At 41.6% G+C, this 14,093-nt stretch overlaps 1 protein-coding gene across 1 annotated transcript in view; it reads left to right on the top strand.

Annotated features, from left to right (window-relative positions):
- Nucleotides 1–13,509, top strand: part of n4bp3 (NEDD4 binding protein 3) — a 159,827-nt gene extending 146,318 nt beyond the window's left edge. Inside the window, exons 5-6 of the mRNA XM_028812897.2 lie at nucleotides 4,752–5,048; nucleotides 11,758–13,509. Coding sequence (XP_028668730.1) covers nucleotides 4,752–5,048; nucleotides 11,758–12,333 — 873 coding nt within the window. The 3' untranslated portion in view covers nucleotides 12,334–13,509. The remainder of the gene's footprint in view (nucleotides 1–4,751; nucleotides 5,049–11,757) is intronic.
- Nucleotides 13,510–14,093: the final 584 nt, after the last annotated feature.

The raw sequence follows: 14,093 nt of genomic DNA, 5'->3' as shown, positions 1-14,093 counted from the left end.
GGGGCTGGAATGTATCTTGGTAGCATTGGGGTACATGGAAGAAACCCCACCAACACCAGATGGGGTGCCAGGCCATCAAAGGGTACACACAGCAAGCCAGTCCCCGCTTGACCAATGTGCACAGCTTTGGAATGGGGGGGGTGGGGGTGGAGAGTGAAATACTGGGGGGATGCCACAAACACCTGAGGAGCAACTGATGTTGAACAGCTGAGATTTAAGCCCTGATTCTTAGAGCTATGAGACGGCATGGTTAACCACTGTGCCACAGAGTCGTATTATCATTTATATATACAGTAAGTAACATTAAAAATGAAAATATAGAAATATGAAAGAAGAAATGAAGATCTAAAATCTAAAAGATGATTGTCAATTTAGGAAGCCGTGGGAAGCTCGAAGCATTTGTCTGACAGTTCCTTTTGTTCTCAGTCTGCCCACAAGACGGGATTAAGCAAGAACATTCTTATTTTCAGAGCAGTCACTGCAATTATCGCCATGGAAGTCATTTAGATATTTTCTTACTTACCACATTTACAATATAGGTCTGTCTCCATCTTTTTTTTTCTTTTTTTTTTTTTTTATAACCTACTCAAAGTTTATCCACAAATTTAATGTCCCAGGTCTACTCCAAGGACATTACTGCTTGGCAGCTGTTCTTTGTGGCTGCACAATTCACGTGCCATTTCATAAGCACCTATGAAGGTATTTCCAGATGAAATCTATTATTTTAAAAAATATTCCGATAATAAAAATGTTAATCATTTTAATGCACTGGTGATCAGTTACTTCTGCCAATCTCCTGAACGTTTCACACCTTGTTACAGCTTTATGGAGCACCACTTCGCTTATCAAAATGCTTCACCCCCTCTGCCTAGAGATGATCTCAGACTTATAAAAAATAAAACTGCTGAAGATTTGCTGCATATGACATCTAGCCTTCTCTGGTTTGTTTCTAGCTTTCATTTTGTGTAGCTTGTGGTAGAATTTGCAATGCAAATAAATAAATAAACAAATACAGGGTGACCTTCTTGAATGTGGACATGGTGCTCTTCCACATATTAAAGCTATACACAGATTATGATGTTTTGTGTTGAAAATCCATTTCCAGTTACTCATCTTCTACTTTCCATATATTTATACATTTTATAGACTGGATGTAATGCAGTTCAATACCAGACAAGATTACTTTAATGTATATAGTGCCTTTCAGCAGTAAGGATCATCCGATCGCACTTTACATGTGTGGCACATTATAATTCCTTTCCAGTTTCCACAGTGTCAGTGCTGTCATGGCATCCATGATGTGCATCCTTGTGCTTCACCGTCAAAGCCCTTTGACAGTTTGCAGCAACAGACATGGTAAATGATTCAATTAGTTCATAGACAGGTCCTCCATGATTACATATAGCATCAATTTCACCAATACATGACCGGAACTATGTCAGTCTCATCAATCTCTATGTGTTACCAGCTGTGCATGAACCATGGCAGCTAACCAAACAGATGCATTAGTGTATATTATAACAGAAACCCACCTGTATGGCCACATTCACTGATCCACGACATCCCACAAAGTGATCTCCACAAACTCTGCAGGATGTGGATGAGAGCATTTCTTCAGGACACAGGCTAAGTCTTCTTTGCTTTCCACTGGCTTTGCTTTTCGGCACCTGACTCGACTAACATTTAGAACATTAAAACAATCTCGACAAGACCAGGCCATTCAGCCCAACAAAGCTCGCCAGTCCTATCCACGTACTGTATATACTCACATATAATTCTGGTCTTGAAACCCGAAAAATTGATTATAGGCTCGTTCAAAAATGCAGCACTTAAAATTTTTTTTTTTTTTTTTAACATCTTCTTGCCTCCTCCAATCTCGCATCAGTTTCTCAGATGCATCGAATTTTGCTGCAGCAGCACAGTTACGATTTTTTTGCGCTACTTCAATAATGTTTAATTTAAAACCAGCATCATTTTCTTCTGATCGAACGCTCCATCATAGATAAGGGATGCTCTTACGATAAAGGTGTATGAGGGTTTGAGATACAAAAAACACAAAACAGTGCAAACGTCGCTTCAGAATAGTTCGGGTATTACCGTGTGGTCACGCAGGCTCAATAGAGAGAGAGAGAAAGAGAGGTTAGGACCACACGCTGATACAGCACATTGCCGCACCCACATAGAAAAAGAAGGCAGTGTGCTCCATGGTTACTCTCTCAGGTGGGCGTTAGCATATCATAATCTCTTGCACCAATAGCGTGAGTTTTCCGCATTCGACTTATACGACCGACATTATAAAATACCAGAAATTATACTGTAAAATCAAGTCCCAACTTATCCACGAGTATATACGGTCATTCTTCTAAGAAACCATCAAGTCTAGTTTTGAAAGACCCTAAAGCCTTACTGTCTGACACACTACTTGGTAGCTTATTCCATGTATCTATGGTACTCTGTATGAAGAAAAACTTTCCAACTGTGTCCCCTTGTTCTTGATTTTAAAGTCGCAGTATCAATCCACTGGACTAGTTCCCTTCAAAATTTTAAACACTTCAATCATGTCACCTCTTAATCTTCTTTTGCTTAAGCCATAAAGGCTCAGCTCTTTTAATCTTTCTTCATAATTCACCCCCTATATCCCTGGAATGAGCCTGGTTGCTCTTCTCTGGACCTTTTCTAGTACTGCTATGTCCTTTTTGTAGCCTGAAGACCAAAACTGCACACAGTACTCAAGATGAGGCCTCACCAGTGTGTTATAAAGCAGAACCTCCTTGGACTTGTACCCCAGACATCATGACGCTATATAACCTGACATTCTGTTAGCCTTCTTAAAGGCCTTTGAACACTGTCAGGAATTCGATAGCTTAGAGTCCACTATGACTTCTAAATCCTCATAAGGTATACTTTCGATTTCAGGCCTCCCATTGTGTATTCAAACCTAACATTTTTGCTTCCTACATGTAATACTTTGACCGATTTGTGGGATGTAAGAAAATGTAAAGTCTGTACGCTGTCTAAGTCCCTACATAACATTTCTCCATTATTTATCATTGCACCTAGCTGGTATCATCCGCAAACTTAATCAGTTTAGCATTTATATTCCTGTCCAGATCATTTATGTATAGGCCACAGCACTGACCCCTGAGGGATATCACATTTAACGTCACCTACTTCTGAGAAATTTTCCCTCACCATAACCTTTGGCTTCTTGTGTTTGAGTCAATTTTATAGCTCAGACCACACCCTGAATTCCCCTTCTTTAGGTTTCATCACTCATACCTTACCAAAGGCCTTCTGAAAATCAAAATATTATATATTATCTGTGCACCTCCCTGATCATATGCTTGTTGCTTTCTCATAGAACTCCACCATAATAATGAAACACGATCCTTCCTCGCCTGTACCCATGTTGAGTATTCGCTGCTAATTACTTATTAAGGATAGTTATTCAATATTCAGTTTTCCCATGTGAAAAATAATTACCTCCTTGGACTCAACATAAGCTCATAGCTAAGAGGTGGAAAGACTGACATCCTCTTGAAAAATTCTCTGATACGGAGCAGAAAACTGATTGTTCCATCAACTCTGACAAATTATCTTGGCTGTGATGCAGCACAACATCCTCAGAGTGTGGCATCACCACCTCCATCAAGCTAGACTGTTACTATCAAGTTCTAATTATTGAATGATGTGCTGCATTTTTGACTTGTCCACCCTAAACTGATTCTTGTCTTGTATCCATCCATCCATCCAACAGATAAGAGATTATCTGCCAATTCACCTATCTTTGTATCATCTGCAAACTTAACCAACTTGTTATTTATATTCCTATCTAAATCATTTATATATGTTAAAAATAAAGTAGCCGGGGTCCTAGCACTGACCCTTGAGTGAACACCACTTTTAATATCTCCCAATTCTGATTTGGTGTCTCAGACCATCACCCTCTGCTTCCTGTGTCTGATCCAATGCTGCACCCATCTACATACGACACCCTGAACTCCCACTTCTTTTAGTTTGATGCCCAACCTCTCATGTGGCACCTTATCAAATGCTTTCTGAAAGTCGAGATAAATAATATCATAAGCTCCACTCTGATCATACCCTTTTGTTGCTTCCTCATAGAAATCACCGGTGTGACACCTGTTTGTTTTGGATTTTTTGTTATTTTCATTTCTTTTGTGGTGAACGATGCCAGCATACTTCACATCCAGTAAAAATATATTATTATGGGACTAAAGAAAACAGCATAACCCCATGGTGGGGTTTGAACCAGCAAGCTTGTGAATTCCTGCCCAACTCCATAGCCACTGTGCTTTTGCTTTTGAGCTGTCTGTTTCCTGTCGTAATATCATCTACCCATATGTGTTTTTAACCCACTTTATCCAGTTGGTGTTAACACACATCCAATGCCTATTCTGGGACCGTCTGTTTTGCACACCCACACTTAATGGCAGAGGGTCAGCCAAGTGGTCCCAGTAAGCACACACAACATTGGGAAATAAACCCACGCATTTAGGTGGAGAACATGAAAACTCCATACAAATGGTGACCTGGCATAGGATTTTCAACCCAGCCTCTTGAAGCTGTCAAGCAGTAATATTTATCAGTCTGGAAGTCTCGACTTGATGCTATGTTGGAATGAATCGGGCTCCATGGCCTGTTCTTGTCCTAATTCTTCCAGTGTTTTCCACCACATACTTTTAAAATCCCTTGAGAATTAAAAACCTTTCATTCTCTTGTCTCTACAGGTCTTTGAAGGAAAGCAGCGAATGTGGGAAAAAGAAATGGAAGAACTGAAGAAACTGTATTCTAGCAAGTTGCGCCAGATTTCCCAGCAGGCCCAGCGCTCCCATCGCAGCCTCCAACTACAGCTCTATAAAGTACAGCAGGAGAAACGGCGCTTGCAGGAGAGTCTGACTGACTCCCAGCAGGAGTGTGAGAGGTTAAAATCCCACCGCTGCTGTTCGCCATCCCTCACCAGCACTTCAGCCACCACTGAGCAGCAGGCGCAGGAGAGCAATAGTCTGGAGGAGACCAAATGGGAAGTAAGTGCTTTGGTAGACATCTCTAGCAACATGAGTACTGCTAAAGTGTGGCAGGTATCAATGGGAGCTGGTTTGTCCACTCTCCTTGAACCCTCATTTTTGGTATAACTGACCTTGAGAAGGTTATCTGACCACACCCCTTTTTCAAGTCACCTGGTTATCTGTGGTCTCCTGATCTCCTGGATTTGCCAATAGTAGCTGATTTTTCTATCATTAATATAGTGCTTTATCATTCAGTAGTGAATCGGATCCATCAGGCTGACAATTAGGAACGTCACTTTCTGTTCAGAGCAAGGTTATTATAGTTAACGAAAACTAAAATCAAAACTGAAACTATTATTAAAAAAACATTTTCGTAAACTCAAATAAAATAATTAACAAAACCGAAATGAAAAACTAAAACTAAACGAAACTATTAAAGTAGCTGGAAAGACTAACTAAAATAAAATAATAATTTACTAAAATATTTTTAGTTTTCGTTTTTGAATGAATATTCTTGCCGTTAGTCTTTAACTCTTGTAAGCTTTCTCTAAAACAGAAAGTCATCCACCACAAGCCGCCCGCATATATTCATCCAGTGAACGGCGGCTGGTGACGGAGGGCAGCTGTTCACACAACATTTGCGGTGACAGAGCAAGCTGAGTGCAGGTGCGTAAAGTATGAGAAATAGAAAGCGATTTGCGTGTTGCCTTTCTTTGTGCTCGTTGTATATCAAAATGTAATTCAAACAGCTGAAATCAGAATTTGCTGGTCAACAAAACGTTTACCATATGGACAAAAAAATCACGAGTGAGTAACGTTCCAGTTTATTTCTCAGGTGTCTGTTTTTTGTTGACAGCAATTCACCTGCCACTTCACACAGGAGAAATCATTTTTACTTTCTCATATACGAAGTATAGAGAAAGTATAGTAATCATGAAAAAATTCGACCTCGATATTTTGATGAATCTTGACGTTATAGACTAACCAGTGTCCAACAATACAGTTTTTTGGAATTGTGTGTGTACGCGCGCATGTGTATGTGTGTGTCTGTTTGTGTGTAAACACGATAATTCAAAAACGCAACTAGATAGATGGATGAAATTCGGCATGTGGTTGTTACACCACAGTTATAGATCTGTATTAACTTTTGGGCCAATCCATCAACCAGAAGTGGTACTTCACCTGAACACATACTCAATTTTTTTTTTTTTTTTATTTATACAGCTGCAGAGTCCGATTTATTCAACTTTACTTTTATAATAATTGTCCATCTATCCATTATCCAACCCGCTATATCCTAACTACAATGTCACGGGGGTCTGCTGGAGCCAATCCCAGCCAACACAGAGCGCAAGGCAGGAAACAAACCCCAGGCAGGGCGCCAGCCCACCGCAGTATAATAATTGTTCAATATATTATTAATTTGATTTGTTGTTGATGGTTCCTTAATGTATATAATATAAAAATATAATCATTGTCTTGCGGTTTACTCCTCAAATATCCATCCCCATATCTGAGTATAAAAGAAAGTCAAGGGGAGAGCACTCCTGGTTTTTGAAAATAAAACGACACTGATCGAGAGACTGACTAGGTCATCATACAAGATCAGCATATTGTTGCTGACCAATCACTTTTGCTTTAAAAACATTGTTTAACAATGAAGCGATACAAGCAAAGGTAGGGAGTCTGACAAGTGATGAAAAACCAAACATACTAATGGGTTTTTGTATTTATTCCATATTTATTAATTTATCTTTTTTAGTTCATATTCACAACTCAAAATACCTGATACTGTGAAAGTAATCCCTTAGCAGAATTATATTTTAAAATATTTGTCTCCCTTTTTTCAATGTTTTTCTCTCTCTCTCAAAATAGATAGTTGAAATATCATATTCTTTTTGTTCTTAACATCAGCCTTATCATACATATTGCATACCAGGGATTTTTCTTGCCTTGCATCCAAACCTGCTGCGGTAGGCTCCAGATTTCCTTCAATCCTACTCTGGATAAACAGGTTTAGATAATGTATATATTGTTCTTAATTTCAGACGCGGTCTCTGTTGTTTTATGCCTGTCCGTACTCCTATTACCTGCTCTTGCTCTGCTCATTATGGGTTTACTGTCTTTTGTGGTGGTCTATTCAAGACTCACTGCCCCTAACCTTGACACTACATACTTGTTGTTCTTTGTTTCCCTCAATACAGCTAGGTGGGGTCTGCATACTCATTCAAGTCTAAGAGCCCTGTTCTTCCAAAGCCCCTGTTATTTTCATGAGAAGATATTTTAAAAATTATAAAATTGTGTAAAATTGTTCATATTCAGTGTCTAGTTTTGATTATGCTTGTTTTTAATCAGACAAAAACAAAACCAGATAGTAAACCAGGCAGTGTAGTAAGCTTCCACTAACATTAAACTCATTTCCAAATCTGTTAAGTGTACAGTTCTGTCTGGTTGTGACACAAAACTAACTCTGTAGGCGCTCCATGCCATAATTACTAAAACTGAAACTAATATATATAAAAATAAAATAGACATGTCTAAATTAAAACTAAAAATACACGATGAAGGAAAACTAAAACTAAACTGAATTTCCAAGTAAGGTCAGAAAAAATATAGAAATATAAAAAGGCAAAACTATAATAACCTTGGTTCAGAGTGTACCATGCTTTCTTGGGACAAATTTGTGGCACCCACATGTGGCAGGCAGTGGTATGTGAACAATGGGGACCATCTGAGAAAAGTTTTGATTTGTGAGGTAATCAGGCGGGCATCTACAGTGCAGTGTGGTGTAGTGGCCAAGGCTTTGGGCATTAAAACCCTGAGGTTGTGAGTTCAAATCCCGTTACTGACACATTGTGACAGTGAGCAAGTCACTTGACCTGTCTGGGCTCCAATTGGAAAACCAAAAGAAATGTAACCGATTGTATCATAAATGTTGGACGTCACCTTGGACAAAGGCACCAGCCAAATAAGTAAATGTAAATTTACCCAGGATTCTGTGTGTGGATCCCAATGGCCCAGTGCAATGACGGAAACACTGTGCTGAAAAAATTGTCACCATCCTTTAAATGCGATATTCTAACTATCTGTAGTCATAGAAGAAAAGAGATGGGGTTTTCCCAATGTCCTGACTAAATTGCCCCTTAATCATCCCCTGCCTCTAATTGACCAACTGTCTCCCCACCATCACCATCTAACAGCTAATGTGTGGTGAGTGTACTGGTACCAGAATGTCTGCCATCGCATTATCCAGGTGGAGGCTATAAATTTGTGGTGGTTGAAGTGCCTATATTTTACCACACACTAGATCTCCATTGTTAATCTTGCCTGACTTGTTGGACCAGGTCTGCTTGTGAAACATTCCAATGTAAACCTAATTCAATATCCTCTTCAACAGGATTAAGTTTCATTATAAAACACTTTTTTTCTTATGTTTCTTGTTGTTTGTGCAAAGTTCGCTTAGATTTGCATTATTACATTTGAATGCAGGCCTGTGGTGGTCCAGACCCATCTGCATTTCATAAGGGGACACGTGACTGATTTTACGTTATCTCAGTGGGGGTCAAGTCAGTTCCACTTCACTACTTCCTTTTCAATAGTAAATCATTACTAACTCCATATCCTTGCTCTTAATGGAAAGCTGGCTTTCACATTTCCTTCGTAAGGACATTTTGAGAACATGTAGTTTTAAAAACAGGACTCCACCCTGTGTGCCCAGGGGCACCTGTCCATTGAGGACACATGTGTTACAAACACCGTCAAGCACACACCATTCAGCTGCTGGCAAGTCTTTGGACGGAACGAAGAAATCGGAGTCCCTGAAAAACAACCACGTGAGAGGCATCCCGGCCTGCAGCCAAGGTCAACACCCAGGAGCTGACTGGCAGCACTGATAAGCACTTTCACGCCACCACGCTCTGGCACCACTTTCATTTCATTTGTTTATTTATTCAGCAGATCCTTTTATCCAAAGCAACTCATAAACACAATGCAAGCGTTCAGCAGAACTGTTTTCATTTTCTTCACGGAGAGCCATGGTCTCGTAAACTCATGGATTTTATGGCCTCCGCAAGTCTGACCCGGCTGTACGTTATGTTAATTGTAAATTTTAGCAGGACACACATTTGTGGGTTTCTCTGTTTGTTTGTTATGCTGCTGGAGATGATACATTAAAACATACAGTATTTGAAACTAAATACATTAATCTATGAGATAGATAGATTATTAATCCCAAGGGGAAATTCACAGTTAATTATGCTATGTAGAGGCACTACTGCCCTTTTATTAGGCAAGTTTATACAGCTCAGTCCATTTATGTGAATTCTATACATTTATATATACAGTGTGTAATAGTTGAGGTTGTTATCGACCTCTTGAACCCTCATGTACCACGCCAGACACCAGGTGAAAGTACAAGTACTATTCTTTTTATTATAAATACGTGCACTAAGCACCCTCCACACCACACTACTCATACAAATACCAATTGTTTTTCTACACAATTCTCTCTCTACACAATACTCTCTCTCCTCCTCTCCCAGACACTTAGCCACCCTTCCTGCCAGCTCAACTCAGTGTCTGGGCTTTCCCACAGTTCTTTTATACCCCCTGACCCGGAAGTGGTTCCTGTCCAACAATCCACTAGTCCTCATTGCTTCCGGGTCAGAGTAAAAGTCCCTTTCCTCAACCCGGAAACACGTTGTTCCTTCTGGTCATGTGATCATGACGCACTTCCGGGTTATAGGGCACGTAGCAGTCTGAAAGCCTCCCTACAGCGGCTCCCGGTGGTCCCCGTGGTATCCAGCAGGGCTGTGTATACAAACTACAAGGTCCATAAGGCCCTGCTGGAATTCGGGGAGTCTCCATGCTGTTAGGAGGGCTCCACCTGGCGGCCTGGCGGTGTGGGCCGGAATATTTAGCCAGCCATCCATCACAAGTGGATTCTACATTTGTGCACATATACATGTGTATAATCCACCTTAATAAAAGGATGCGTCTGTGGGTCTGCCCGATTGTTATGTCTTTGTCTTTCCAACGGATGGCGCATCACAAACACTGGCACTGCTTTTACGAATTCCATAACAAATGGCATATAACAGGCGTAGGCAATGTCAGTCCTGGAGGGCTGCAATGGCTGCAGGTTTTTTGTTTCAGCCCAGTTGCTTAATTAGAAACCATCCATCCAGCCATCCATTTTCCAACCCGCTGAATCCGAACACAGGGTCACGGGGGTCTGCTGGAGCCAATCCCAGCCAACACAGGGCACAAGTCAGGGAACCAATCCTGGGTAGGGTGCCAACCCACCGCAGGACACACACAAACACACCCACACACCAAGCACACACTAGGGCCAATTTAGAATCGCCAATCCACCCAACCTGCATGTCTTTGGACTGTGGGAGGAAACCCACACAGACACGGGGAGAACATGCCAACTCCACGTAGGGAGGACCCGGGAATCGAAACCAGGTCCCCAGGTCTCCCAACTGCGAGGCAGCAGCGCTACCCACTGCGCCACCATGCCGCCCTAATTAGAAACCAATCATTTGCTAATCTCAGATCATATTTAATTTTATGTCTTGTTAGTCTGCAATAAACAGTCAGTCACACTCTGATGTCCATCCACCCATTTCCTATACCCAGTTGTCCAAACCTGTAATGAAACAGAGGTTGCAGGATTTCTGTGTGACGGTCTTCGTAATGTAGTCACCAATTCAGCTTATAACTTCAAGAGGATGTCTACATCAGATTATGCAGCAAGTGCAGGAAGGAACAATTCCTCGCCAGGATGCCAGCCCGTCGTAGGATGAACACGAGCACACCTGCACACACATATCAGGGAACGATTTTGCATCACCAATTTGCTTAATCTGTTTGTCTTCGGACTGTGGGGGGAAACTGGAGTAAACCTACAGGCAAAATCCATGCAGGGAGCGCCCAGGGTACGACACCCAGATCCCTTGCTACAATGAGGCAATGTTACCTCTGTGTCACCTTGCGCCTAATTTGTTGATTAGACTAAAAAAAAGTAGGATAAAAATATCTTTTATTTGAGGCTTATTTTAGTAACATAGTGCATCTGCTGGGGGTGCTAGGCTCCCCTGGCCTCCCTTTAAAGTTCTTTAAATGTCAGTAAGTTCACGTTGACTGATGTTTTGTTTTCTGTGTTCTGCTATGGTTTGAAAGTAAAAAAAAGTTACTCCGGAACATGGCCAAATTTATATGGTGATTTGGTCATGAATATTCACAAAGGGCGTATTTATTTTTTAAGGCATACATGGTTATTGGCAGGTGGTGACGGGGAGTGGCTAAAGACGTGTGCACGAGCACATAGTTTTAAGTTGATTTGAGATTTATAAAGGAAGTTGCTGTGTTTTATAATTCCATTTTTTTTGTGCATATGTAATTTTTTGCCTTTCTGGTGTAAGCAAAAAGTTTGTATGCAATCTAAACAAGTTTTTTTGTATGAGGCTCCAGGTCCTTTGCACTATTTACAATCGCTGGACACTACGTGTCCTTAACACGCATGCGACCCTCACAGATGAATCTGTAAATTCTCTATGAACCATATGGTTTACAGTACTTTGCTCAAATGGGGTTTGGTCAGGTGACAGTTTTCTTTCGTTATAATGAAAGAATTATAGTGCCCCCCCCCCCCCAAGTTTTTCATGCTTGTGTCACATAAATGTTTGCTGTTGCCTTTAATGCTCCCCTCTTTCAATTTCAGGTGTGCCAGAAATCGGGGGAGATTTCTCTTCTAAAGCAGCAGCTGCGAGATGCCCAAGCAGAAATGGCCCAAAAGCTGGGAGAGATTTTCAACTTGAAGACTCAGCTGAGGGAATCCCGGGGAGAACTGCGTGGCAAAGAGACTCAAATAGGGCTACTACAGGAGACCCTGCAGCTGGAGTTGAAGAGGAGACAGCAGCAAGACTGCAAAGCAGCAGAAGAAGGCACAGACAAGGTCGACCACGGCAGCCAGCAGGAGCAGCAGGGCTCCACTGAGGAGAGGCTGAGAGCCGAGTTGATGCTGGAGAGACGGCAGAATGAGGCCCAGGCAGCCATCTTTGAGTCGGAGCGTCACACCTGGCAGGAGGAGAAAGAGAAAGTGATCCGCTATCAGAAGGAGCTACAGGCCAGCTATCTGGAGATGTACCACCGAAACCAGGCACTTGAGAAGGAGCTACAGGAGGCCCGTGGTGGCAGCGGCGGCGGTGGCAGTGGCCGCAGCAGTACAGTGGAAGATGGGGATAAGCCACTTTCGAGTCTCCCTTGGATTGAGAGGATTGAGTCATCAGAAATATGACTCCATGTGGTAGAACATGAAAGAGCAGGGCCAGAGTGGCTCCTAATCGCATAGACAATAGGCCCCCTTTGGTATGCACTGTGGCTACACTCTGTCAGCCAGCAGAGACCGCCAGCATGTCATAATGCCACTTGCCCTTTAGTTTTTTTCAGATTGTGGTCTGACTGGATGTCGCACTCACATGAAGTGGAATGAAAGTTCTAAAGGCAGTTCCGCAAAGAGTTTGACGATGCGTAATCCTGTAATGAACAGCTTAGTGATTTTTACCTTTTTGACAGCAATGGCCCTGTATTCTGGTGAAAGTAACGAGGATATTAATTTTGTGTAAAGAGAAGCCAAGCCATTCCCAGGGCTGCTTGTGATGGTTGGGATAGGTTACATAATGACAGATGTCACCTGCCAAGTTCACCTTAAGCCATCTGACACCGTTTGATACACCAGATCAGCGTTGGCTGGATAAACTTTTTTGGTGCCAATATGCCGCTGCTGCCTTTTGATGGCTGCACTAGTCAAGATCCACCTTTACAGCCCCAGCTCTTATTTTATTTACCTGTTCAGCCTACAGACCGTAATGGAGATTTCCAGCTGTAGTGTGCCAGCTTTAATCATAGTATCAGTTACTCTGCAAGTTGTATATGCCAGAGGATTCACGATACATTCAGCGTGATCAAGCAAATGCAAAACGTCAGGAGAATTACAAGCCTGCTGTCTACTGGGATGGAACCTTTTGACACTGCTGCCAAACAATTTGTAATTTCTCACAAATGTCCATGAGTGTCGCCATGGCGATGTATCTTTAATATTTGACTCTTGTTGGTGTCTGCTGTATGTGACTTTTTTTCCCTTGAGAATGTTCAACTTGATGTATGCAGATTGTGCTCTCAAACCTTCAAGGCAAAGTATCAGTTTATCAGCAGTGACGATCGGCAAGTTCACTGCAGGCCCGTGTGACAGCTTGTAACCCAACCTCATTTTCATGTCCGCCACACCTTTCTAAAAACTAGAAACTCCTGCATGCAAGGCTTGGATTGAGTTACCTGTCACAGGCCTAGTGTGGGCGTTCAGGCCGAAAGCTGGGCTTTGCCTCGATAACTTCTGTTTTAAGTTTTATAGAATAATATTCCAGCAGATGTATTCTTTCCAACTGAAACTGAATAAAATGGCTTGAATATTTTAGTCAGAGTTTTTATTTAATTGGGTAGGAGATAAAATGACTTACCGCTACAAAGTTAAGTGTGACAAAAGCATCTATAGCGTTGGTGAGTAGCATTTACAGAAGTTCTGTATTCCCCTAAAGAGGGAGTTACCATCAATATATTGTATCAAGGCTGGATGGTTTTGCGGTGCTAATTTCACAAAATAGAGAAAAGTCCAGAGTAATAAAAAAGTCTGTGACTTTTATGAGGTGGGAGCAACCATGGGCTTGAGAGTTAAGGTGAGAAAAAGTGCAGTGTTGTCACCAGCCCATGCGTTAACAAAGACACCCCAGCCTAAATGGAGGATTTAGTGGTGCATTCTGCTTATTTAAGGATGATTGGATATTGCCAGGTCTTGGGCTCAAGCTTTCAAATGGGTGGTCTGCAGAATATGCAGTTCAGATGTAAGTGGGTCCGAGTTAAGGTAAGAACCCGGTACAAGAGATTTTCTGACGCTGAAGTGTCTGTCTTGTATAGAGAATTTCATATCTATCTGTTGTCAGCAATGTCCGCTTTATAAAATAATCAGTTGAAGCTCTGGATGATTCAAAGATTCCTTTATTT

The sequence above is a fragment of the Erpetoichthys calabaricus genome, chromosome 11 (genome assembly GCF_900747795.2).
Source record: "Erpetoichthys calabaricus chromosome 11, fErpCal1.3, whole genome shotgun sequence".
NCBI lineage: Eukaryota > Metazoa > Chordata > Cladistia > Polypteriformes > Polypteridae > Erpetoichthys > Erpetoichthys calabaricus.
The sequence above is the reverse complement of the archived record's forward strand: the minus strand, read 5'-3'. Positions and strand labels throughout refer to the sequence as shown.